The sequence below is a fragment of the Phyllostomus discolor genome, chromosome 10 (assembly GCF_004126475.2).
Source record: "Phyllostomus discolor isolate MPI-MPIP mPhyDis1 chromosome 10, mPhyDis1.pri.v3, whole genome shotgun sequence".
Taxonomy (NCBI): Eukaryota; Metazoa; Chordata; class Mammalia; order Chiroptera; family Phyllostomidae; genus Phyllostomus; species Phyllostomus discolor.
The window spans coordinates 89,178,475-89,202,717 of record NC_040912.2 but is presented as its reverse complement, the minus strand read 5'-3'; the positions used below and the strand labels follow the sequence as shown (position 1 = coordinate 89,202,717).

At 47.8% G+C, this 24,243-nt stretch overlaps 1 protein-coding gene across 1 annotated transcript in view; it reads right to left on the bottom strand.

Annotated features, from left to right (window-relative positions):
- CNTNAP2 (contactin associated protein 2) overlaps positions 1–24,243 on the bottom strand; it is a 1,722,722-nt gene that overhangs the window by 660,511 nt on the left and 1,037,968 nt on the right. The window contains exon 12 of the mRNA XM_028525626.2: positions 8,295–8,414. Within this exon, the coding sequence (XP_028381427.1) occupies positions 8,295–8,414 (120 nt within the window). The remainder of the gene's footprint in view (positions 1–8,294; positions 8,415–24,243) is intronic.

Below are 24,243 nucleotides of genomic sequence, written 5' to 3'. Positions count from 1 at the left end.
GAAGATGAGAGAGGATGCCTTTGATGAAAAAGACGAAACAAAACGAAACGACTGCAGGGAACAAAGGGAGAGAACCAGAGTTTTGCGGCCTTACCCTACAGGCCACGGACACACCAGGGAAACGGCTGGAGACACGGAGGAACCGGACGGGGTGAGAAGGGCAGTCACGCCCGACTTGTGGATGTCAGTAACCCTGGCAGACGACATAGCTGTGTGTTTTCTTTGTTTTTTTCTCTTTAATTTTTTAAATATATTTTATTGATGATGCTAGTACAGTGGTCCCATTTTCTAGCGAATTTCCTTTCCCAAAAGGGAAGAATAAGGAATTTTGGATAATCTCATTAGATATTACAGATGATACCCAATACGATTCCTTTCAATCATGTTATATTCTCAAAACAAATTTTGTCAGATTCAGTTTAAGATTATACATACATTGGAGCCCTGGCTGGGTAGCTCAGTTGGTTGGAGTGTCATTTTGATATCCCAAGGCTGCAGGTTCGATCCCCTGTTAGGGCCCATACAAGAATCAGCCAATGCATACATAAGTGGAACAACAAATAGATGTTTTTCTCTCTCTCTCCCCCCACCTTTCAAATCAATAAATACAAAATTTAAAAAAAATTACATTAGAAAAGTAACTAGATGTTGTGGCTGGAATTTAGATTCCCCTAAAAGCTGGGTGCACACCTTAAGGGATGATGAACACAGGAAGTGTACAAGTCATCCTGTAAAGCTCTCGGAAAATTATTTGAGAGAAAACACTTGTAGTTCAATTAAGTGCTCGAATTAGTAATAATTGTCTAATGGTTTACGTACTGATTTCATTTAAAATGTGTTCTCTGATTAAAACCCCCAAGGCATTTAGTTGGACAATTAGCGAGTAAATAGTTTATAGCAAAAGTGCCATCCACACCACACATGATAAATTCGGGCTGTGCACGGAGGTTCCCGTGATGGTAGGAAGAAGGTGTGAAGAGGAGACGCTCATATCAGAAGTCCTACTACAGGATTTAAAAGGATGAGTACTCATTGTATGTACACATGACCATGCACACTCACACATACATGTGCACAGACACATGCATGTATGTACATGCACGTACACACAGGCAGTAACTACGAAGCCTGTCTAAGAAGTGCCTTGCTATAACTTACCAGGAGTGTGAACTAGGGCCTCATTTCTCTGCACTTTGGTGTCCTCATCCGAAAGAATGGAAACAAGCGTAACAGGATCCGCCTTCCGGCGTCATTGTGAATCACTAGAGGAGTTAATGTGTATAATCCTCTTGGGACAGTGCCTGGCATTTAGTTAGCCCTCAATAATATACACAGCTACAAGTATAAAATATAACATCTTTATCGCACTTTTCCTAACATGTCATTCTTACTTCCGCTGGTAAGCAATTTTTATTTTTGCCTATCTCTAGTTTTCAAGTTTCCTAAATTAAACAATATTTTAAAAAATGTAAGACAAAGAATAAGAAAGCTTAGCAATTTATACACTAAGTGTGGCACGGTTACTGAAGAGGTGAGAATGAGTGGAGGCGGGATGATGGGCACACCACAGAGGTACACGGGCCGGTGCAGTAGGCAGAATGGAAAGGCGGCCCCTGGATTCTGCCACCTGGCACACACTCCCTGGTCCCCCTGCTGGAATGTGGGTGGGGCATCACTCCTGCGGTTGCGTTACTCTACCTGGCAAAGGGGAAGAGATCCTGGATTTTGACTTAGGTTAATCAAACAGGTTAATCGTCCTGGTGGGGCATGACCTGACCAGGTGAGCCCCTCTCCCGGGGGTGGGTCCAACCTTTTGGCATCTCTGGGCCACACTGGGGGAAGAAGAGTTGTCTTTGGCCGCACATTAGGTGCACTGCGACATGCAATCACAGGAAATCTCATAATGTTTTAAGTAAATTTATGGTTAAATTTGTTGAGCCGCATTCACAGCCATCCTGGGCTGCATGCAGTCCGTGGCCCGTGGGTTGGATGCCCTGGTGGAGGGAACAGAGGCCCTCTTGCTCCCATGTGTGCGAGGGACTCATGGCTGGGACCTGGGAATGGCCTCGATGAAATGGCAGCAACCCATGGCTAACAGCCAGCGAGAAAGTGGGGCTGCAGCCTCAAAATTACCAGGAGCTGGATTCTGTCACAACCTGAGTGACCACGGAAGGGCATCCTGAGCCTCAGGTGCATCCCAGCCCTGCTGACCCCTCCACTTCAGCCTGCAGACCCTGCACGGCCAAGCAGCTAGGCTGGGACCCCTGACCCACGGACCCAGGAGCAACACACTGGCGTTACTGTAAGCTGCTAAGAAATCGAGTATGATAGGGGAGGAACTGCTCAGTTTTGCTGGGGTGGGGCTAATGGGTTAATAGCAATAGGCCTGGGGTGGGTAGATCCACGATACTCTCCGGTAGAACCCAGGCAACTCCTTCTGCCCACCAGCACGGCGCCGCTGAAACTTTTGAATAGCACGGTAATAAATAAACTGACATTACCGAATGCCAGTGCTGAGAAACCTGAGTAGCACGCTCTCTATAGATACTAGAGTGAAAAGGCACAAACAGCTTGTACCATAATGGAGGACAGTAGAAGGTGATCAGCTAAATCCCAGGGGTTCCTAAAGCACAAATTATGGAAACGCCCTGAATGGTGTTTTGCTAAAACAACAAACCATTACAGAGGGTGCAGGAGGTCATTCTGATTTGGGCTTTAAACGTCACATGCGACAGCACAGATGCTTACTTACGTGAAAAAAAAATTAAGTATGAATGCAGAGAGAATTATGAAGAACGTCAATTAGAGGACAGGGTATTAAGAAAAACATCATTTTGATTTAGGGATAAGCACAGGGTAAGTCAAAGGACAATGGCGGGAGCTGGCTTTATTTACTGCTGTTATTAATCATTGAGCAGAAAGAACTGAAGGAAGCCTTAAATATAAAGGTTCAAGGTTTCCAGGAGAAGATGTTGGTAACCACCTTCAGGAAGTACAAAAAAAGAAGCTGTCCTGTTAGAAAAATGTACTAGGGAAAGAGGTAAATATCAGAAACACAGCCTAGGAGATGTTCATTAAAACTATATTGGTAATATCAAATTTTCAGGGAGACGATAAAAATGGAAGAGCAAGGGGAGAAAAACGATGACCACACTTTCTAATGTGTCCCGGAGACGGAACAAGGAAGCCAGGCTTTGGCTCGCTCAGAATGATGAATCCTCCTCTAACGGATTTGACGGATCTAGTCTCTCCTCAGTGTCAGCTCTGCAGCCCTGGAAATGCTCTGTCACTCAGGGACGCCCCTGAATTCACAGAGCCGTGGCTCTGAGCTGCGGAGAGCCGGAAGAAGGATTGCACAGTAGGGGAACTGCCTTATGAAAAAAAATAAAGACTGCCAGTTGGTGTCAAACTTGGTCAAGAAATGAGTATATTCAAACTTCTTTGGGGCAGGAGGATGTCATCTCTAAATTATTTGACTGCAAGTAGCAATATCTATCTTTCATGTACATGGTAAAAATAGATTTTTTTCTTTCTTTTTTTTTTTTTGAAAGGAAGGCAGTGTAAAGACCCACTCCTTCCAGTTCCTACATTTTACTGACGAGGAAACTGAGACAGAGAGATTAATTGATGTGCTCCAAGTCCTACAGGGAATTTGCACAGAATCTGCCCACCGCACAGCTCTCCAGTGAAGAGTTCCTGCCACTGAGGACAACGGAGAGGCCGCCATCCCGGCTGTGACCCTGCTAGTCCACCCCACATCCTGGGGTTGTCCACGGCGGCCACCCGGCCACCACTCCGGCTCCTAACTCCCCAGCCACAGTCTAGCCCACTCCGCCTCCTGAAGCTCCAACAAACCAACTCTCTCCTTCCCCGTTTCCCCGCCTCCATGCCCAGTTTCCACTCCTGGGTCACAACAGAGGCTTTTTCTGACTTGCCTCCCTCCGTTAGGTCTGGACGTCTTTGGAGAATCTTATTCGCAGTTGCCAAAGCCACACTTCATTGCTACAATATCGTCCATCGCTTGCTTTTCCCTCTGGATCAGGTGTCGACTGCTCTGCCTCCCACTCAAAGCGTTTTGTAAGTCCCCTTCTCCCTGTCTGTGGGCTGCATAAGAGACCCTTGTCCTTCAAGACTCAACCCTCGGGTCAGCTGGTTGGCGGCAGACTTCACGGGTCCCTGAGCCAAGGCTAACGCCCATTCCGGGGTTCCCGAAGTTGTCTGAGCAGGTGCTCTGGGAAGTTCATCCCTCCTGGCCACGGCCGGTGCCCTGCGTTCCGCTGGCTGGCTGGGGCTGGCCGTCCTTCCTGCACATTAGATACATCGGCATGGACTCAGTCGGTCCCCTCCTCCCAGTCGGTTCATCCTGCTCCAGGACCCTAGTGGCCCTTGACCATTCACATGGATGACCCACTGTTCCGCGGAATGACCTGAGACACCTTTCTTCCCCTTGCTCTCAGCGACCTTCCCCGGCACGCTGACCGACTAGTACTTCATCGCTGGGAACCTGGTCTCCGTCCGGTTCCTGCGAGCTGGTCCCTGAGACACCGCTCCCCTGTTCCCATCATCCCCTCGGTGATGCCATCATTTCTCATAGATTTGTATGCGAACAATTAGCACATTTCTATTTCTAATCCAAACATCCTTTTGGGGGCTTATCCAACTGCAAAATTTGCATCTCAATTTGGATGGCATATGGCATCTCTTAATGAACTAGGGCAAAGCTGAATTCCTGAAATTCCTCTAAACCTGTTCTCCCCTTAATTTTCCACGTCTCCCCAATGATGCCATAATTCACCTAGTCATTCAACCCATAGCTTCAGGAGTTACTCTTGAGAACTGTCTTTAACTGTGCATATTGAATCCATCACTGATGCTGACGATACTGCCTTTGGACTGGATCCGAAAGCCATCTGTTTCTCATCATGTGAGCCGTCCCCGTCCTCGTCCAAGGCCACGTGTCTCTTCCCTGGACTCCGACGGCACCTTCCCGGCTGGGCCCAGCGCTGTCACTCGCAGCTGCCCCGGGCACCCCAGGGGGGCTTCCAATCAAGACTTTCTCACTCTCTTGCGTGAAACCTCTCTGTAGACTCCCACCTACTGCACTGAAAAAAGTAAACGAGACACTAAAACCCAGAGCTTTTTCCGACTGCCCTCCTCACTGGCTGGGCTGCTCTGGCCCCTGCCTACGTCCCCACTTCATTTCCAGTCCCGTGGGGTGCGTCTCCTTGTAAACGAACCACCTCTTCGGCGCCTTGGGGTCATTTCTTTTCCTCTTCTTTTTTAGGGGCTTTGCCTCTTTTCGGACTTCACATTTCGGCTAAACGGTAGGTGGCTGCCTCAGAGAGGTCTTTCCTAAAACTCTCTGTCTAAAATAAATCACTCCTCGCCGTCCCCTCGTTTTTATTTCCAAGGAAGTTACTTATTTGTTTGCGTTTTACCGCCGTGTTCATCATCAGTTGGGAGCGCCCCAGAGGCACTTGCCGCTGCCACTGGTTCTCACACGGCACAGCGCCTGGTGCACGGGGAGCGTGCACATGAAGAACACCCCAGAAAGAGGAGCCTAGAGGTACGCGTCCACAGTCTATCCTTTTTAGTCCCTCCCCAAACCTGCAGCAGGTGTGAGCTGCCAGGGAGGTCCCTTTCCTTCAAAGGTCCGCTATGTCTGTCTGTCCATACAAGGGACGAACTGTCCTGCATCCCGCCCATCCTGGTGAGAAGGGGGGGAAGAGACTGACCGCTGCCGACCCATGGCTCCTTCCCCAGAGGGGACGTCTTGCGTCCACTGGAAATATGTGATAGAGTCAGCAGTGACACACACCCAAGCATGTTCTCCAACAGACGTGCTGCACAGGGAGGTGCCCGCGCGGTTTCTCACGACACCCGGTGATACACTGAGTTCTTGCAGGCCACCGCGCGTGGCCGTCCCCTGCCCTCTCCAGCACACGTCTCTCGGAAATGGAGCGGCCCAAGCCAAGCTCTGTGGCACCATGTTCTCCCAACGGTGTCAAGTTCACGGTCTCTCCAGACGAAGGGAGGGCTGATAGACGGCAGAAGGCCAAGCTGTGCCTGGCAAGGGACCCTGGCACACGGATGCCCACAACCATCTCGAGAGGCAGAAGAAAACATTGTCACTGCAGGGGGCTGCGCTGTTCCGCCCACGGCTCAGGCTGCGTCGGGAGAGCCGGAGTGAGCTACAGCCGCAGCACTCTTTAAGGGAGGCATCCATGGCAGGAGGCCCGCGTTTCTGAGTGAAGGCTTCAATGTACAGAAAGGTAATCTGTCTGGAAAGCCAACAGCCCTTCATTCTATGTGTTCTTCCATATAAAAAAAAATGTATTCATTGTGGTTTGGTCTTGTTTCCCAGTTCTTTTTTGGAAATGCATATGGGCAAACAACTAGAGTAAATCCACAACTGCCCAAGCACCGTCAGGGTGCTCGATTTACTCTGAGGTTAACAGTTGCCTTCAATTGATAAATAAGTATATATATATTATTGACATAAATACAGGGGAGAGGGAGTGAGAAGAGACGGGGGGGAGAGGGAGAGAGAGAGAGGGAGAGAGAGAGAGAGAGAGACAGGGAGAGAGAGAGGAGAGAGAGAGAGAGAGAGAGAGAGAAAGAGAGAGAGGGAGAGAGAGAGACAGGCTAAAGATCAAGCTTCTTACAGACTGAATCAAGTTCTCACAGGTTATACTTTAGTTCAAGTGAGATTACAACGAAGGTGAACAACAAGTCCCCAAGTCCATGGACAAGTCCAGCGAACAACTCTTCGGTTGTGCTTTCTGGTCTGTGAATCCCTTCTCTGGGGCACGCTTAGGGTTCTTGGCACGGGAGGGAATTTGGGGGGCGGCAGCTGCCATTCCGCCGTTTTCTCTGCACGTCTCCCACCCTGCACTCGTGTACTCACCATTGTCCCATCGTCCCGAGCCATGGGAGGCCTGGCTCCCTGGCGTTGCCAAAAGCTCTCCGCCGGGGTCCACTTGCCTGTTTAGGGTTCTGCGTCCTCGCTGCGCTATCCTAGGCCCACTGCACACCTAGCAAGTGGGAGTCTCTGAGCTGGGGCCAGCAAGATTGCAAGGGAAAGAGGGGGGAAAAGGCTCCGTACGTGATTCTAAAGCACATCCAGGCTTCAGAACCACTGGCCTCAAACATATTTGAATTTGAATCGTGCCTGAATGACATAAGAAAGGTGTTTAACTCACTAATCCTTCAGGAAAAAAATAGCCTACTGCCAGTAGCCTTTACTGAGAGTTTACAATGTGTTGGATAAGCTAAAAACCCTACGTAAATATCTCATTTCTATCATGTCATAATGCCATGGGGTAGATATTATTGTTAATCCATCTTACAGGCAAACATACTGAGGCATGCTGAGTTTCATAAAGGTAAGGAGGTGGCCAAGGTCACGTATCTGGGGACTCACGGAGCCAGGATACAAACCCAGGCAGTCTGAGTGAGGGCCTCCCAGGATGCCTGGCGCAGGGCAAGCGGCCCGTGCGGCCCTCATCGCCCGCAGCACATGTGATCACCACCCTGGTCATCCCCCTCCCCAGACGTCCACACCGAACGCTGACCCTGCCCGCGGCCAGTGAGCGGGGCGTGCCTTGCCCTCTTCTCCGGGGTCTGGGAGGGCAAGACGTCACCCGGTGTCTCATGGAAATAGGCCCTTAGAGAGCTGTGCGTCTCAGACACTGCTCCGGGAGAGTGCCAGAGCCCACGCTCTCCTTTCACGGCCCTGGAATGTAATACGGATCGGGAGAAGCGCCGGGTTCTCTTTCCGAGCAGGAGACCTCAGGTCAGTTTTGGGAGAGCTGCTGGGAAGCTGTGCCTCTGCCAGAGGGGGGTGTCAGCCCCCAGCAGGGCCCCCTCTACAACCACAGGGAGTGGGGGGGGCAGGCAGTCTGGAACGCTCTGCAAGCTTCCTCTGACACCACAGCAGCGTGGGGAGCTGAGCATCCACGCTGGGCTTCCCCAGCCCGGTGCCTGCAGGGCTGCTCCACGGGCAGCTCGACCTGGCTATTTCCTTTTTGGGGGTTTCTCCCACCCCAGACATTTTTTAAAGTGCTACTTTTTTATTGTTATGGTCAGAAGGGAGATTTTTTGAACATACGCTGTCTGAAGGTATCATTGCTGTAGAAATACGTTTCAGCCTTAGCTAGCAAATCCAGCCCCAGGTACTGTACCATGTGTGTGGTGATGGCAATACGGCACAGAAAAAACACGCTTCGGTGGCAGCGCTTACCCGCCACACGTGGAGAAGCAACGTCCCCAGCATGCCCACGCGGTCCCCTTACCTGTCATGTTGCAGTACACCTTCAGAGGGCCCAGCGGCCCGCTGCCGTCCGGGTCGATCCAGTAGTAGTTCGACGTCTGGCCCAGGTGTTTGTACGCCTCGCAGGACGGCTCGTAGATGGCTGCAAGGAAACATGGGACGTGAGCACCGCACAGAACAGGTGGCTCCCCACACAAACGCCCCAGGGACGCGTCAGACCCTGGACACCGCTGCCGGGGACCGGGGCCTCTTGCTAGACCGGGCATCCTTTTCCTCCACGTCTAAAAGCATGGTTTGGTTTTGACTCCGTGGGCATTTCTGACCTAACGAACGAACGTAGTAAGTTCTGGCTTTACGGTCAGGGAGAAGAACTCTGAAAAGTCAATAAATTATTAAAATGAGTGTTGTAACGTTTGTTGTATTGGGATTCATGATCATTGAGAAACTATTTACTCTATAGTTACAGATAGCATCTTCTGACTGTGAGGGATGTTATTTTTGCAAGGTAAGTGTTGTCTGCTTTGCTTGGCTATCAACTAAGAGATTTCTCTCTCCCTCTCTCTCTCTCTCTGTCTGTCTCTCTCTCTCTCACACACACACACACACACACACACACACTGTTTTTCAATAGGTGTCTGATTTCGAGGGATTTCTGTTCTTCCTTTGTTTCAGGAAGAAAGCAAAGGAATGTCCCTGCTGCACTTTGTTACAGGTGCTTTAATTACAGCAAATTTTGTTTGTGTAGAAAGCTGGTGTCAATAACTGAATTACAGGTTCTTCTCCATTGTTTTCCTCTTTGTTCCCACACTCTTGACACTTTTTTTTCTCCTAGGAAACTGCACCTGTTTTCAGAAGTACAAGATGGACATTTACATGTTGCCTTTCTCGAGAGAACTAAAATATTATTGCAAAAATGTTTTGATGCCTATGAGGAATTTGAATGACCTCTTTACAAAACTAAGAATTCCAGTACAACTCACTGTCTCTGAAACGCAAGCAGCGGGGTCTTTTGCTAACGTGCACCTGAACTTGAACCCCAACATCTGTTGTTCGCTCGGTGATGAAGCAGGAGGTCCCGTTCAGGGACTGCCTCTCCTACCTTCCTCCTCCACCTCCCCCCAGGCCTCCCTTTGGCTCCCCATGGCCTCCTCTCTGCAAAGACCTTAGACCTCCGATGACAATGAAAAGTCCATTTCATTTCAAAAACAACACACCTGACTCAAACAATTCTGAATTTGTTTTGATTTACTTAATCCTTCTTGCTTCCCTTCCTCCTTTCCTGCTGCAAATAGTTGTTGAGCACCCAGGACGTGTCGGGCGGTGGACGAGGCACCACGAACACAGCGGTGAACAACACGGATGCAGGGTTTTGGAGATGGGTTTGCTCTCTAGTTCTGCGGGTGCTACTGCATCATCGAGTGCTCCTGGGAGAGGGTGTGGCCAGAAAGCACGCAGAACCCACACGCCTTTTGTCTCATATAATGATGAGTACACCCACTGGCCATTTCCCAATTGTCTACTGGCATAATAAATTATAGTTACTCAAGTTTTGAATACCATACCAAGTAAAAGGCAGTGAGAAAGTATTTGAAAAACTTGGACCAGGAAGAGGGATACTTAGAGGTAGGTTTTAGAAAGAAAACTCCTTGCAGCAAAAGATAGATTCCAGGGAAGTGATTCAGAAGGCAAGAGCATTTCAGAGGTTACTGCCGTAGGCCAGTGGAAAGATGACCGGCTCTCTATGAGAATATGAGAAAGCATAATGTCGATGCGCCTGGTTCACGTGTTTCCAAGAGCAACAGGACACGGGGACCAGATGAGTATAGACAGGAAGGAAGGGAGTTCTGGATGCTTCACACCCACCCTCTCTGAAAATAACAAATCAATGTTTGTCTTCACGACCTCTCTCCAGCTTCTTATAATGTCTTTGCACAGCTCAGATTCATCCGCAAGATCAGGTTTGAATTCTAAAGTCTCTTTGGCCAAACTGCCATGAAAACGTCCTCCTTTCTCCTCTCCTATTGAATCATTAGTCATTCTCTTCTTCCCCTGCCAACACCCCAGCCATTTTCTTTAACCATCGGGTATCTGGTTTACAACAATCGCTGTATTAATCCGTGGTCGCACCCAACTATCTCTTCACTCCCCACACAGTGATGCTTTTTTTTTTTTATCCAATGTTATTCTAGCCTTAATACATTCCTTCCGTAAAGTTTGAAGAATGTGTCATAGTTCTTCAGCATCTATGATGTTATACCCCAGATCATGCTCTCTGCCTGCAAGGCTCTCCACAACCCAATCGATCTCCCCGGGTTCTAGCACCTTGCTGAGGGCAGCCTTGCTCTCTGGTCAGGAACACCGGGCACAGGAGACTGCTCGCCCCTTCCAGGGACCCCTTCATCTGCAGCGCGCTACAGCCTCTTTGTGCACCTAGCCACCGCTGCAGTCAGAGTTGACTACTGAGCGGAAGTGGTAAGGGACGGGGCTCTGAGGTCAAACAGGCTGGGGCTGGAATTCAGTGGACTCTGCAAAGTGCTGTGTACATAACATTGGCAAAGCGTCCTAACTTTATTTAGCCTTGTCTGGAGAATGGGTATTGTAGGTATATGCATGGTGTCTTGAGATTTGGAGGAAGTAATCAATGTCAATTGCTTAAAAATATATCTGGCCATGGTAAATATTTAGTAAGTGGCGTTTTTATGACCAGTCTAATAATTATTATGGAGGTCCTCCTCATGCTCCTCCCTTCTTAAGGAGACCCTGCACCCCCACCCCGTGGTCAATACATCTGTCTGTCTGTGTAGTTCAGGCCATTTGCTGCTCATCTCAGACACTAAAATTCTTCATTATAATCAATTTAGTGCTTGATTAACTATTAATTGAATTTCATATACAAAAGCTTTACTTCCTAACAAGATTGCGAATTTTCTTGAAGGGCAGGCCCAGAAAATGTATTTTTCTTTTCTACTCCATATAATCTAACATGGTAGGAGTTTAAGAAAAGCTCTCAGAACTGAACTGAACATGTACCTACGCTTCATCCTGGTCTGACTTTGACAAAAATCCTTGCTTAGCTGGCTGAGCAGGAGAAGCCCGTGCAGACAAGGTAGGACAAAAGAAGGGTCACAGTTGTTTGTATGGAAAATAATGCCTAATTAATCAACAGTCACACAGGAATAAATTCTGTGTTTTGCGTACTCACAACTGTAAACCTACCTTTGCCCCACCCTACAGGAAGGCACGACTGGGTGGTAAGAAGTGTCATGTAGGTCACTACTGTGTTTCTAAGGAAGCATTTCATGTAAGCATTTCTAAAGGAGGCTACACACCTAACCCAGGTACCTAAGGGCAGATGTGGAAGGCACATGGTGAGGGACAAAAAAAGCTCTTCTCTTTTTCTTCAAGCAGTGACAATTATGCTGCTTGCCTTCAACCTAGCACAGGCCTACGGGCTGCTGTTGCCTCGCCAACGCATTTCAGTCCAACTTCGTCTCGTGTGAAAACCACCCGGCGTGCCTGTGAGACAGGGGCCCTCGCCTCCGCCAGGAGCTCCTGGCTCAGCATGGGGGCCTGCAGCTCTAACAGTCTCCCCAGTGTCTGCAGGCCCTGCTGGTCTGAGTGCCTTTTGAGAAGTGCAGCTCTAATCCTGGAAAACACAAAGTTAACTCTAGAAGGGTGGACTAATTCTTGACTGATATTTAAGTACAATAGAAAAAGTAAGTCACCAAAGGCAATGCAGTACAATTGTAAATAAAATAAAGCTAGAATGCCACCTCACTTCACTCAAAATAACAACAATGGAGTGTGATACAAAACTCTAAATGCAAATGCAGTGTCAAAAGAAATATACTCGGGGGAGTTCGCAGAAAATATTTAGAAAGGAATACACTAAAACAGCAACAGTGATTATTGTCGAGTAGTAAGAGCATGGGTGATTTAAACCCTTTCATTCTTTTCTGTATTTTCACATGAGTTTATAATGTGCACCAGTTACATTATCATGAAAAACACTGTTTGCAAAAATGTGTATTTGGGAAATGGCGCCGAGGTACAATGGCAAGGACAGCTGGAATACCGAAAAATGACATTAGTTTTATAAGTGAATAAGGAATTAAGAGATTTTCATTCAGATCTCTTTTTCTGTCATTTACTACTTGGGAACTTCCCTGAACTTGGTTTCCCGCAACTGTAAATTGAAGGCAAAGATAATACCTCCCTGGCCAAGTCATCATAAGATGAAAGGAAGTCACACACTGTGTAACTCAGGAGCACTGAGCACACTGGAGCGTTAATGCAGAGAAGGAGCTGACCACAGCATTTGCCTGCATGCCTCTGCCGGTCCTGGCTGGGCTGCAGGATTTTGCACATCAAACAGACGGAGACCACAGAGCGCCAGGGGCCAGAGAAGAAAGGGAAGGGTCTGAACCACCCTCAGCTGAGTTTTGCTAGTAGACTGGCCAAAAGATCAGCAAGGAAACTAGGCTGGTGGCAAAATAAATAGACTCGTTAAATCCATTGGTTTACAGGGTGTTCCTGCTTTTCAAAGTTGGCTCTATGCAACTGTGTGACTTTGCTCTTGCAGGCCGACCCTGACCTTACATGGATGCCTGTGTTTGCTAACTGAAGGACATTCTGAAAAGGGCCAAAAGGGAAACAGCAACTCAGTGTTTGTTTTGCAGGGAGCCTGCAGAGGTGGGGGTGCCCCGAGGAGGAGCGAGAGTGCCCCCTCAGGCTCCCTCCCTGGGAGTTACGCTCAGCACCTCAGCATGGGTGGAGCCCCAGGCTCTGGACGGTGTCCTGTGAGCCTCTGCGCTTCATCTCCACTCCTTCTGCGCACGGACCGTTGTGCCCGAAAGTCATGGCTTCGGGCTGCAACGCCATTCTGACCTACAAAGGTTTCACAGGAATGCTCCGAGAGCGGGAGGGAAACCTGCAGTGGGAAAAAGCAGTTTTTCTCTGTCGGAACTCCCAGGCCCAAAGAAAGGGTCCTCGTCGTCTTCACTAGTCCCAGACATTCCGAGATATTACAATTGAACACATCAGATGAACTGTGAGCAGGTGCAGATCCAGGGAGTTGTAAACCCTGAATCCTCGCTCCTTCTCATTGAACAGTGAAGGCTGTCTGAGCAGCGACACGGTAGAGGAAGTGGAAAGTGACGAGGACTCCGGTATCAGCTTCATACGGCTGTTTGTAATAAATCAGCAAACACGTGCTGGACTAAAACATCCACATTATCTTCACAGTTCTGGGGGTCAGAGCTTGACATGGGTTTCGGGGGGCTGAATCCAAGTTGGGGGCAGGGCTGTGCTCCTTCAGAAACCTCTAGGGGAGAAGCCAAGGTTTTGGCTTTGCCGGCTTCCTCGGCCCCCGCCCTGGTTCCCCGTCTCTGAGGCCAACAGAGACGGAGGGAATCTTCACCTCACCCCTCGCTCAGGTCCTCTGCGTCCTGGTCACCTCTCTATGTTAAGGAGCTTCATGGTTGCATTAGGTCCATCCCAATGATCCAGGATAATATCATGCGACTGCCCTTAAGGTGGTCATAACGCCCCTTTGCCACAGAAGGTGACACAGGTGTAGGTTTCATGGGTTCGGACACGGACACACTTTGGAATGTGAGGAGACAGTATCCTGCCTATCGCAACTGTACAGTAATAACATATGAAATAACTGCCCGACCTAAGAACACATTTACCAAACACCCAATGCACTCCCAGTGCTGTTGATTAGCAAGAGAAGTAGTAAACGGAATAACAGAGGTGGAAAACAAAGTTGAACATGTGCACCGAACATGAACGGTGCATCGGTAGAGCACTAAACACACGTGCCTCCTGGCCCCCCCATCCCGGACCCAGGACACCAAGGTCCCGGGCTGCCTGTGCTCACGTGTGGACATAGCCCGGGGCCCCGGATGACAGTCAACACCCAGGCAGAGATGAGTGAGGGTTTAGAGCAAAGATGTGCAGTGGGCCCAACGTGCTGGGAAAGGAGAGCAGCAGTTAGGGAACGGCTGGAGGAGAGGCAGAATATAGAGGAGGAGGTGTTTCCAAGAAGGAGAACGCTCCCGAGTCTGAGTTGCTGCAGGGCAGGGAAACGGCAGCACCTTTAGTGAGCAGATGTGGGGTGACATTTTAAATAGTTCAGGTGCTGTGGTTCGTAGAAGCCAGAGTCCTAAGGAAGGGATCAGGTCGGTGGAATGGGGCGGGGACCGCGCTGTCACAGGGAGTTTGAACCATGAAAGGAGAGCAGACAGAATAAGAAACTGATGGAGATTGCTAACTTCAAGTAAGGAAGTATTCTTGTTTGTTTTGTTTTCATTTTTATTTTATTTTATAACGTGTAAGATTCATGCCTTCCTTCAAATAGGGTTTATTTCTGATTAGAAAAAAGCATTTAAACTCTTCAGATGAATTTGAAAAAGTAGCAAATAATAAAAAAGAAAATAACCTATTTTCCTGCCTCTAGTCACAAATTTGGGGAGCTCGTGTATCTTGGTCTGTTTGAATGGCAGGTCCCCCTTCTTCCTTTTGTCTAGCCTCCTTCAAGGGTATGACAGGTCACTGACTAGCAGAGCACAGGCCACCAGGGCCATGTTTTATTAGTGGTCGTCAGGACTGCACAGCCGCTCACTCTCTGCCACCATGAAATAAGGTCTACACCTTGACAGTCAATGTTAGACCCCTGAGAATCTGAAATCAGCACTTCAGCTGGTTGATGAAACTTCACCAGCAGTGAACGTCACCAGAAACTTCACCGGCTGGACTCTGGAAGCAAACTAAAGATAGTTTCCTGATTGATTGGCGAAAAAGAGACCTTGCCATATTCTTCTATTTGTACTTTTTGATTAATCGTTGAACAAACTATTTTCAACTACACATTGGAGATTTTTTTTCTCCCTCACGGCCCTCAGAAAATACCAACCCTGCAGATACCTTGATTTCTGACTTCTGGCCTCAAAAACCGTGAGGCGATGTATTTCTGCAGCCACCCCGTCTGTCATGCTTTGGAACAGCAGCCCAGGGAACCCAGGACAGACACTTCCAGCTGCCAGCTGACTGGGCCAAGCTCTCCTTGTGCGGCCTCTGAGCTTTTTCAACTTTTTATGGGCGACGTGGAGGAGGACTCTGCACCATGCTCCCCCACTTAAATTTTAAGAGAGAAATACCTTCCTGATGAGATAGCTACTTTTGGCCCATTGGCTACAGAACCTTATGCTGGGGGTTCTACATGGCACTCGGCACCTGCTCTCTGGTGCTTGCTGGTGCTGGGGAGCTGAGGATCGCTCTCCCCGCCCACCGCCACACCTCCGTGCCCTGGGAGCGGCCATTGCGCATGCTGCATGCATCCTGCATCCTGCATCCTTCCTGGCCCTGCCTTCTACAGCACCCGGGTCGCTGGGAGTGGCCACGGCTGGTACATGTTAGAGAGTTCATTACAACTCAAGAATGAATCGTACGTGAAGTTAGTTTTTGGAACATCCGAAGTAGTCTTTTCCTGCTTGTGCAGAAAGGGATAAATGCACTCCTAATAATTTGACGCAAAGGGTAGAAAGCAGCATACAGTCACTTGATAGCTCACTTGTGAACAAGTGCTGTAAAGTGACATTGGGGTGTGGATAGCTGGTGGATGCCCTCCCTTTCCTGGTCTCTGACATGGAAGGTGACTACACACTCACGCAGGCTTGGGGTAGGAAGCAGGCGACCAGATGCTAAAAGGGAGACTGCTGACTGTAGCCGTGCCTCGCATTAGTAAAGGGGCCGTCTAATGGCAAATGTGGGACACCAGAAGAAGTGGAACGGGAGTTCTCCGGCCCCGAAAAGGGTCTGGAGCACATGTGGAGTGACGGAGCTGTAGACAGGATGGTGTCCGGGGCCCTTTTTATTCCGACCCCTCTTAGTAACCGAGCCGCCTCCTGATTTTCATCCATCTATAACGCATCTTGAAAATAAGTTTCTCCACTGGAAAGACATCCAGGGGAGGGCAAAGGTAGGTTCACAGTGGTGCGTATACAAAACACAGAGTTCTTTCTTGCATTAGTTATTTGTTAATTACTGTATTATTCATTATTATTAACCCTCCTTCTGCCCACCCCTGTATTTCTCATTTGGAGTGACGAAATGGACTTTCTGATCTCGGTCAGGCTCTCGTGCGTTGAGTCTGAGAAACGAGCTCCTTTAGAATTTCACTGTTCCCACTCAGGTGACACCGAGGGACAGCGGTGCTGGAAGTCCAGGAGGCAGGAGTGGCCTCGAGACCCACCCCGGGGAGAGCTCCTATTCTAGGACCCTGCAATTATTTTTAATTAGCACACCGTAAGCTTTACAATGACCCAGTCCTTGTTCACACTTGAATATTAACCTCACGCATTTTTGGTTTCTTTGGATAATGTTTTTAAGCTTGAATAGTGCCCTGACCACATTACTTCCCCTAGGAATGATTTTCTCATTACTGGCACACAGCAAATGATGGTGGTGGAAGCGTGGGCTTCAACACAGATATTCCGCATGCTAATATCATGTCATGCTCTTCCATGAAGGTGACTTCTGTATAAAATGTTATGTATTGCCCTGACCGGGTAGCTCAGTTGGTTAGAGCTTCGTCCTGACACACCAAGGTCATGGGCTCGATCTCTGGTCAGAGAGCAGATACAGTGAACGCATAAATAAGTGGAACAACAAATCGGTCTCGCTCTCTCTCTGAAAGTCAATAAAGAAAAAGATGTTATTTATTATCATCCTCTACTGGTTTTTTTGCCTGTTCGAGTCTCAAGGGAATGGGTAATTTGGAAGAAAAACAAAGTTTTGATTTTTAGGCTCTTATGTGACATGTCAGTTCCTTCGAAAAAATTGTTTTGAAATCTGAGTAAAATCTACATTTATCATTTCATTTCTGCTCTGTCCTCTTCCCCATTCCCACTCCAGTTCTGCTTTTGGTTTGCTCCTCCCTGAGTCCTTCCCGTCTTCACACGGGCTCCCAGATTCTATCTTACAGGAAACACTAATCCACACTTTTGGGCAAGGAACAGTCACGAAACTGCGATTCTGTGTCTTTACATGATCATGCCTGCCACACCCTCAGGACGTTAATGCCCATTCTCCGTCATTCTTTGACCATGACCCCACAGAACATCACATGGTCGTGTACATCAGGGCTCCATCTGGGCAAGCTCTGCTTGCCTTTTCTTCATTATTGCTTTCACCTTGCAGAAGACGAGGAGGCGGGAAAAGAAACCTGTAAACCCACGTGGGCGTACCACGATCGCATGCTCCCCCCATCTTCGTGGGTCTCCACAGTGGAGCTCGGCAACCATCCGCACGACTCGGGTCCCACAGAAGTTTTCTCTTGTTCCGTCTCCTTAATCCCTGGTCCCGTTTCTCAGCCCCTCACTCTCATCTGCACTGCGTCTCAGTGATGAGAACAAGAACACTGACTCGAGATGGGTCAGTGCCTATCTCCCCTCTCAAATTCTGCACGAAACAGGTCCTTTTTCTTTCCGAGTGCAGATTTATTTATTGACTGACTGACTGACTGATATCTACTAAGGTGACGACAGAACTAGTGCTATGCTCTGCACTGAAAATAAAAAAGTATGAACAGAATTTGTCATCTAATATAGGAGGCAGACATGTTGAGAGAGAGTGGATCATTTGCTAAGTATTGCAAAAGAGATATAAACAAAGTGCTAGGAGACTTTATTTTTCTAATTTTTATTGACTTTTACAGAGACAGAGAGAGACAGAGAGAGAGAGAGAAAGGGAGAGAAATATCAATGTGAGGGAGAAACATCAACTGGTTGCCTCCTATACACACCCCAACTGGGGATTAAATCCACAACCTAGGTGTGTGCCCTCACTGGGGATCGAACCTACAACCTTTTGGTGTACCGGACAATGCTCCAACCAACTGAGCCATCTGGCCACGGCTCAGAGAGCTGAGAGACTTTAGATAAGGGATTGGTTTAGGTGGTTTAGGACAGTCTGGAAAGGCTTTATTTGTGAATTTACTTTCTGTTGAATTTTAAAAGATGAAGAAAAGTCTGCCAGGAGGAGGAGAGAAGGACCCTCCTTACTGCTCCTCCCAAAGCCATGTTACTCCATGCCAGTCATCTGATAATTTGAGATAATTATTTTCTTGATTTTCCTTCTCTCTTTTTTCCCTTGGCCCTCTTCTCTGTGTGTTAATGTACACTGATCCCCTCTCTCTTGGGTGAGAGAGAGAGAAGAGGAGAGGAGAGAGAGAGAGAGAGAGAGAACAAAAGAAAACAAAACAAGAACACCTGTATGCTGCCCTCTGGTCCTATCAACAAGCCCACCCAGGGGACCCTCTCCACCACCTGCACTCTCACTGTCAAGGATGCTGTGGAAAACCTTCCACATTCACCTTGACAACAGTGGTACCCTCAGAGGCAGGTCCAGGTTTTCTGGGGCCTGATGTTGACACATTTTAGAGGCTCAATGTAAGAAGAGTATTGAACCAAACGAAAATGTTGGCACGAGAAGGGGCAGCGGGAGCCCGCTTGGAGGTCATTCCTGGGCCAGGACACCAGCGGTAACTTACAAGTGTGTGCACATGGTCGCAGACCACGCAGAGCCACTCCACTCAAATCTTCTGTGTCCCCAAGTCGACCGTCCTCACCCAGACACCACAAACTCTCAGGCTAGTCCGGACCACCCAACATGTGCTGGGGAAAGGCACGGCGAAGAGAGAGACGACAGTGCTGGCTTAGTGTAGGTAACATATCTTATCTTTGTACATGTAATGTGAACACGTGACCACACGGACACACCCTACCCAAGTGAGGGGCTCAGAAGCTTTACTCTTACTAATTTCAGAATGAACTCCCTCTGATTGTCCCCGGTTCACAAATGAAAACAAAACAAAACAAAAACGGAGTCTCAGAAAGGTTTTGTCTTTTAGCAAAGTCACACAGCTGGCCAGCACGTGGACGCCTGGACTCCAACAGCTGCTCTGCCTTCCCAGGTCCCGCGTCTCTGCCGGCCAGCACCAAGTCCCACTCCCCACCTGCTTTTCGTGGTGCTGTTGACTTCTGAGGCGATCAAATGTCCCACTGAACAAATTCTTCATTAAAAAAGGGAAAAACAAAAAAAAAGGGTGTCTATTTACTTCCGTGATAGGTGTGTTAGGTGGGGAGATACTTGCAAATGTTAAATGAAAGTTTAGATAATTACACTATCCTGGCGCTGGGCTGTAGCCATTGCACCGGGAATTCTAATTAGATGTCACCTCTTGGTAAGGCCATTTTCAAGATTAAAATATCTCTCGGAAAATCGCTCGGTCGCTGTTCTTCACGCGGAGGATTTCAAGGCACATGCAGACCCAAGGTACCTGAGATTCTGAAACGCTCTGAGGAGACGGTGTGATGCTGGCTCTCAGTGACAGGCACGGCCACTCCCGGGCCGAGACTGGATGGGCCGGCCTCATTTGTCTATGACCCAACCAGTTGCTGGGTGATTTCATCTAAACAGCTAGTGATTAGGTGAGATACCACTTACATAGCTTCTAGCACGGTTCCATTTCTTTCCCCTTGGCAAACACTGAAAGGCCACACTCATTTTAATCATTAAGCACAATATGAGAAAGATAAAAGATATTCTTTTGAAAAGTTCTGTGCAGTCTAAGATCAAATGGAAATCTATCGAGTGTAACCAAAGCGGTGAATAATTCATGCTCTGCTCAGCACATCTTCCTGCGCGCAATTGAAAACGGGCCATATCGATTTCTTGCCCAATGTACATACAGTGAAACCTCATTGACCTGATATCATTTGGAAATACAGTGTTCACAGAACTATAGAATTTCAGAGCTTAGGAGGACCTCGGCATCATCTAGTCAGGCTCTCTCCTTGTAAATAATTATAATACTTATAACAACAGCCACAGCTACTTGAGCTCTTACTGTGCGTCACCCTCTTTGCTGGGCATCTGGCATGCAATGTGCCATCTGATTTTCATAGTCATTCTGTGAGGTATGTATTATTCTTGTCATTTCACAAAGGAGGAAACTGAGGCTCAGAGAGATCAAAATAACTACATAGGCTGCACAGTGTGAAAGTAGAAGCCAGGATTGAACTCGAACCCATGACCTCTGATCTTTGCCATTATATTATCCCAGCCCTGAGAGTCAGATATGTCACACGTCTTCCTAAGTCACTCATTTATTTAGTGTCAATTAGAGACCAGGACTTGGGTCTCCTGTTGATGCATGACCTCTATGTCTTACAAACCCCAGCACAAAGGAAGTGATGAACTATTTTCCTCCCCTTAAGCACTAAAGCTCATTTTATTTTAAACATTTTCAGTGAAAATCATTCTAAAAGTCATTGCACATTAAGTTTTCTGCTCCCTTAAACACTGCATTAAATATAATTGCTATTTCTTGCTGACTCAGGTTTCATAATTACTGACATCAATCACTGTGTGATGCTGTAACGACATGATACCCTCACCAAATGATCCCAGAAAACTCGGTTTCATTGACTTGTTGGTTTCCCTTTTCATCAACCACGAGTCCTTATTGAATTATTGCTTAGGATGCCTTGCTGCTATGGTGAAAATTCTAACTGCACTTCTTGTCCGCACAGAAATGCAATCACTCCTAACATGTTATGAGTTGGGAAGTAGTACAGGTAGACTGGGTGATGTTAGAAAAATGAAATGAAACAGATCTGACCTCTAGGTTAGTGTTGTCTTCCTCTGGGAGGTATTTTGCTTTCTGAAGGATAAGGTGGAGACAACCAGGGAGGCAGAGAAAGGGCTGTATAAACAAGGGAACAGGGTATGCAAAGGCTCAGAGGCGAGTGAGTGTGATGCTTGCTGGGAGGGGGGTTGCTGGGCATTCAGAGTGACTGGAGTCCACAGTTCAAGACCAGCCAACAGGAGGAGCTGAGACTAGAATCAATCAGGGACCCATTTGCAAAGAAATGTTGCTTTGACTTCAAGACTCTGACGCAGCCTGAGAGTAATGGGGGGTGCTGGGAGTGGAGATGGGAGGAGTTCCAAGAGCAAGAGAAGATCACCAAATTGGATTAAAAATTCCCTCTGGCTGGAATATGAACACTGGACCTGGGAGCACTAACCGTGGAGTCGGGAAGACCAGGTGTAAGGTCTCGGCATGGTTTTTAAACAGGACCCTCTCAGCAAAACCAGGCTCGTATCTGTAATAAGAAGGAAGGAATGGACAACCCCCAGGACCACTTCAGCTCCCAGACTCTGTAATTCCATGGTTTATGGTTATTCCCTAAAACATGGTGAATGCTGTGCAAGAAAGAAAGAAGGAAGGAAGGAAGAAGAAGAAGAAAAGAAGGAAGGAAGGAAGGAAGGAAGGAAGGAAGGAAGGAAGGAAGGAAGAAAGAAAGAGCGAGCAGGCTTTGGCTTGACCTTAATCTTACTTGATTTCAGCTGGAAGTTGATATTGTCACAGCATTGGAATCATAAAGCAACTATCATTGGCTTTCAAGGCTCTTTGACATTTGATCTACTTCCCCAGTCTGCACAAACATCAAGATACATAACGACAGGAGAAAAACACCCACACAGGTCAGCATTCCGAATCTCAGACTGTTTGGTCATCTAGTAACACTCTGAGATCACTCCTGTGACTTCTCAGCCGGGCGCTAGGGAACGGGCAGTGTTATTTTTAACCCTGAACTCCGGGGCCAGAGTAGTACACAGTAATTACTAGCAATTATTATGTTAGTTATTACCTTCCCCAGGACCATTACTATGGAAACAAAAAAGATATGTAGTGTGCTAAAGATGAATGGGAACTTAGCTTACTTTTTTGGTGTGTGTGGTATACATAGATACATATACATATGTATGCGTATGTGTGTATATAGATATACTATATGTATATAGAGTATATATACTATACATATAGCATATTATATATAACCTGGCAGCCAAGGAGAGTGGACTGGAATGCGCACGTGTGAACAATGAACCACTTCACTGTACTAGTCAGTGGGGGCGGGTAGGTGGTTGAGGGGTGAGCGTGGTAGTTTTTGTAGAAGAGTTGGTGGTTAGGTAGAGCCACTGATGATGGATCATGTGTCCTGTGTGGCCATCACATTCAAAGTGAATGAGTAAAGCAACAAATCTGCATCAGATTTTGCATGAAGCTTAAAAATTCCTCTGTGGAAACTAGTCAGATGATTCGGAAGGCTGCAGCTATAGACAATTGGTGACTGGCAGCTTCGTCATATATTTGGGAGGCCAAGTACTCCGGCTCACCACCAGTGAATTTCAGGCAGTGGGGCATAAAGTTGAAGGGGGTTCGTTGTAGGCCACAGCTTCCCAGCTACGCCCAAAGCAAAATCATGCTGCTGAGGTACAAACCCAAGAGCTAACTGTTAGGGGCTTTTAAGACCCAATCTCGGGCAGATTGTTGGAGGGTGGAGGGAGTTTGGGCAGATGACCCCCCAAGAAGAGTGAAACTAAATCCATGAACGGTCTTCTTTGTTACAGTCCGTTATCGATCCCCCAACTGAAAAGGGAGACAGACGTGCAAAGGGAACGTTTAGAGAAGGAGGAGAACATTCCCCCTGTTAGCCGTAAAGCCTTTAGCTGGCGGAACTGAGCAGGAAGTGAGTTACCACAGGCAGGCAGGAGCTGGCATAAAGCTAATATCAGGCCTTTCAGCTGAGGATCAGTGATTTTTTTTTACCCTCTTTTCCTTTGAAAATGTCAAAATACAGGTTTTTCTGCAAAAAGTTCAAAGGCAGGGAGGCAGTTTCTCTTTGGCTGACTTACATGGCTACCATCACTGTAGCAGACAGCTGCGAATGGTCTGAACAAGACGCACCCTTCAAAGACTGCCTGCCACGAGGGCATTTTTACTGGTCGGCAACCACGCCGTCTCTACTCCGCTTTCTTAAAGCATTGCTTGACCTTTAGATTCCCTTAATTTTGGTTTTCTCTGTTTTGTCTTAAATCTGACTCGCATCGTTTTGAGGAGTTGCCCGCTGTAAGGTCCTAGGTGCTCACGTCCAGAAAATTAGGGTCAAAAAAGAATCACTGACTCCCTTTCCCGGGAGAGTTCCAATGGTCTGTGAATGAGATTCTTGAAATTGAGATCAGAAGAAAATGATGAAATGAACAGGAAAATGTGTTCCAGAAATCTGGTGAGCATTTAGCATGGGCTGCACGCAGTGTCAGGCACCATGAGGAAAGGAAAGTTGTTAAAAATGGTCTTTCCTGTCCACCAGTGCACATCGGACATGAACCCGAGGCAATGCAAGGCTATAAACTAGGACCCTGGCAAACTGCAAACACGCTGGGAGAGGTGCATATGTTTCTGGGAAAATGTTTAGTTTCTCATGGAGGATTGAAAGTGGAAGGTGGGGGAGTGGGAAGGGGAGGGGAGAATAATGGGGGGTGGGGGTGGGGGGGATGCTTGTAATTGAACAACAATAAAAAAATAGGAAACAATCCCACTTGATCTTCAGATACATTCCCAGAAGTGGGATCTCTGGGTCAAAAGGCAGATCTCTGTTTTGAGGTACCTCCATACTGCAAATTCAGAAGAATATAAGCACCCCTACATTCACTGCAGCGTCATTTACAATCGCCAAGATATGGAGGCAGACCAAGTGTCCATCAGTGGATGGGCGGATAAAACAACTAGGGGTCATTTACACAATGGAATACTACTCAGCCAAAAAAAAAAAAAATTTTTTTACCCTTTGCGACAGCATGGATGGACCTGGAGAACATTATGCTGAGTGAAATACGCCAGTCAGAGAAAGACGAACACCACATGATCACTCACCTGTGGAATCTGATGAAGACACTGAACTCACAAGCAACACAGAGGCAGTCATAGAGAGCAGGCGACAGCTGCGGTGGGGAGGGGAGAGTTAGGGGGTGGAGCAATCAAGGCAAAAACACAAAGAGCTCACGGATGTGGACAACAGTGTGGTGACTACCGGCGGGTGGGGGGGCACGTGGGGAGG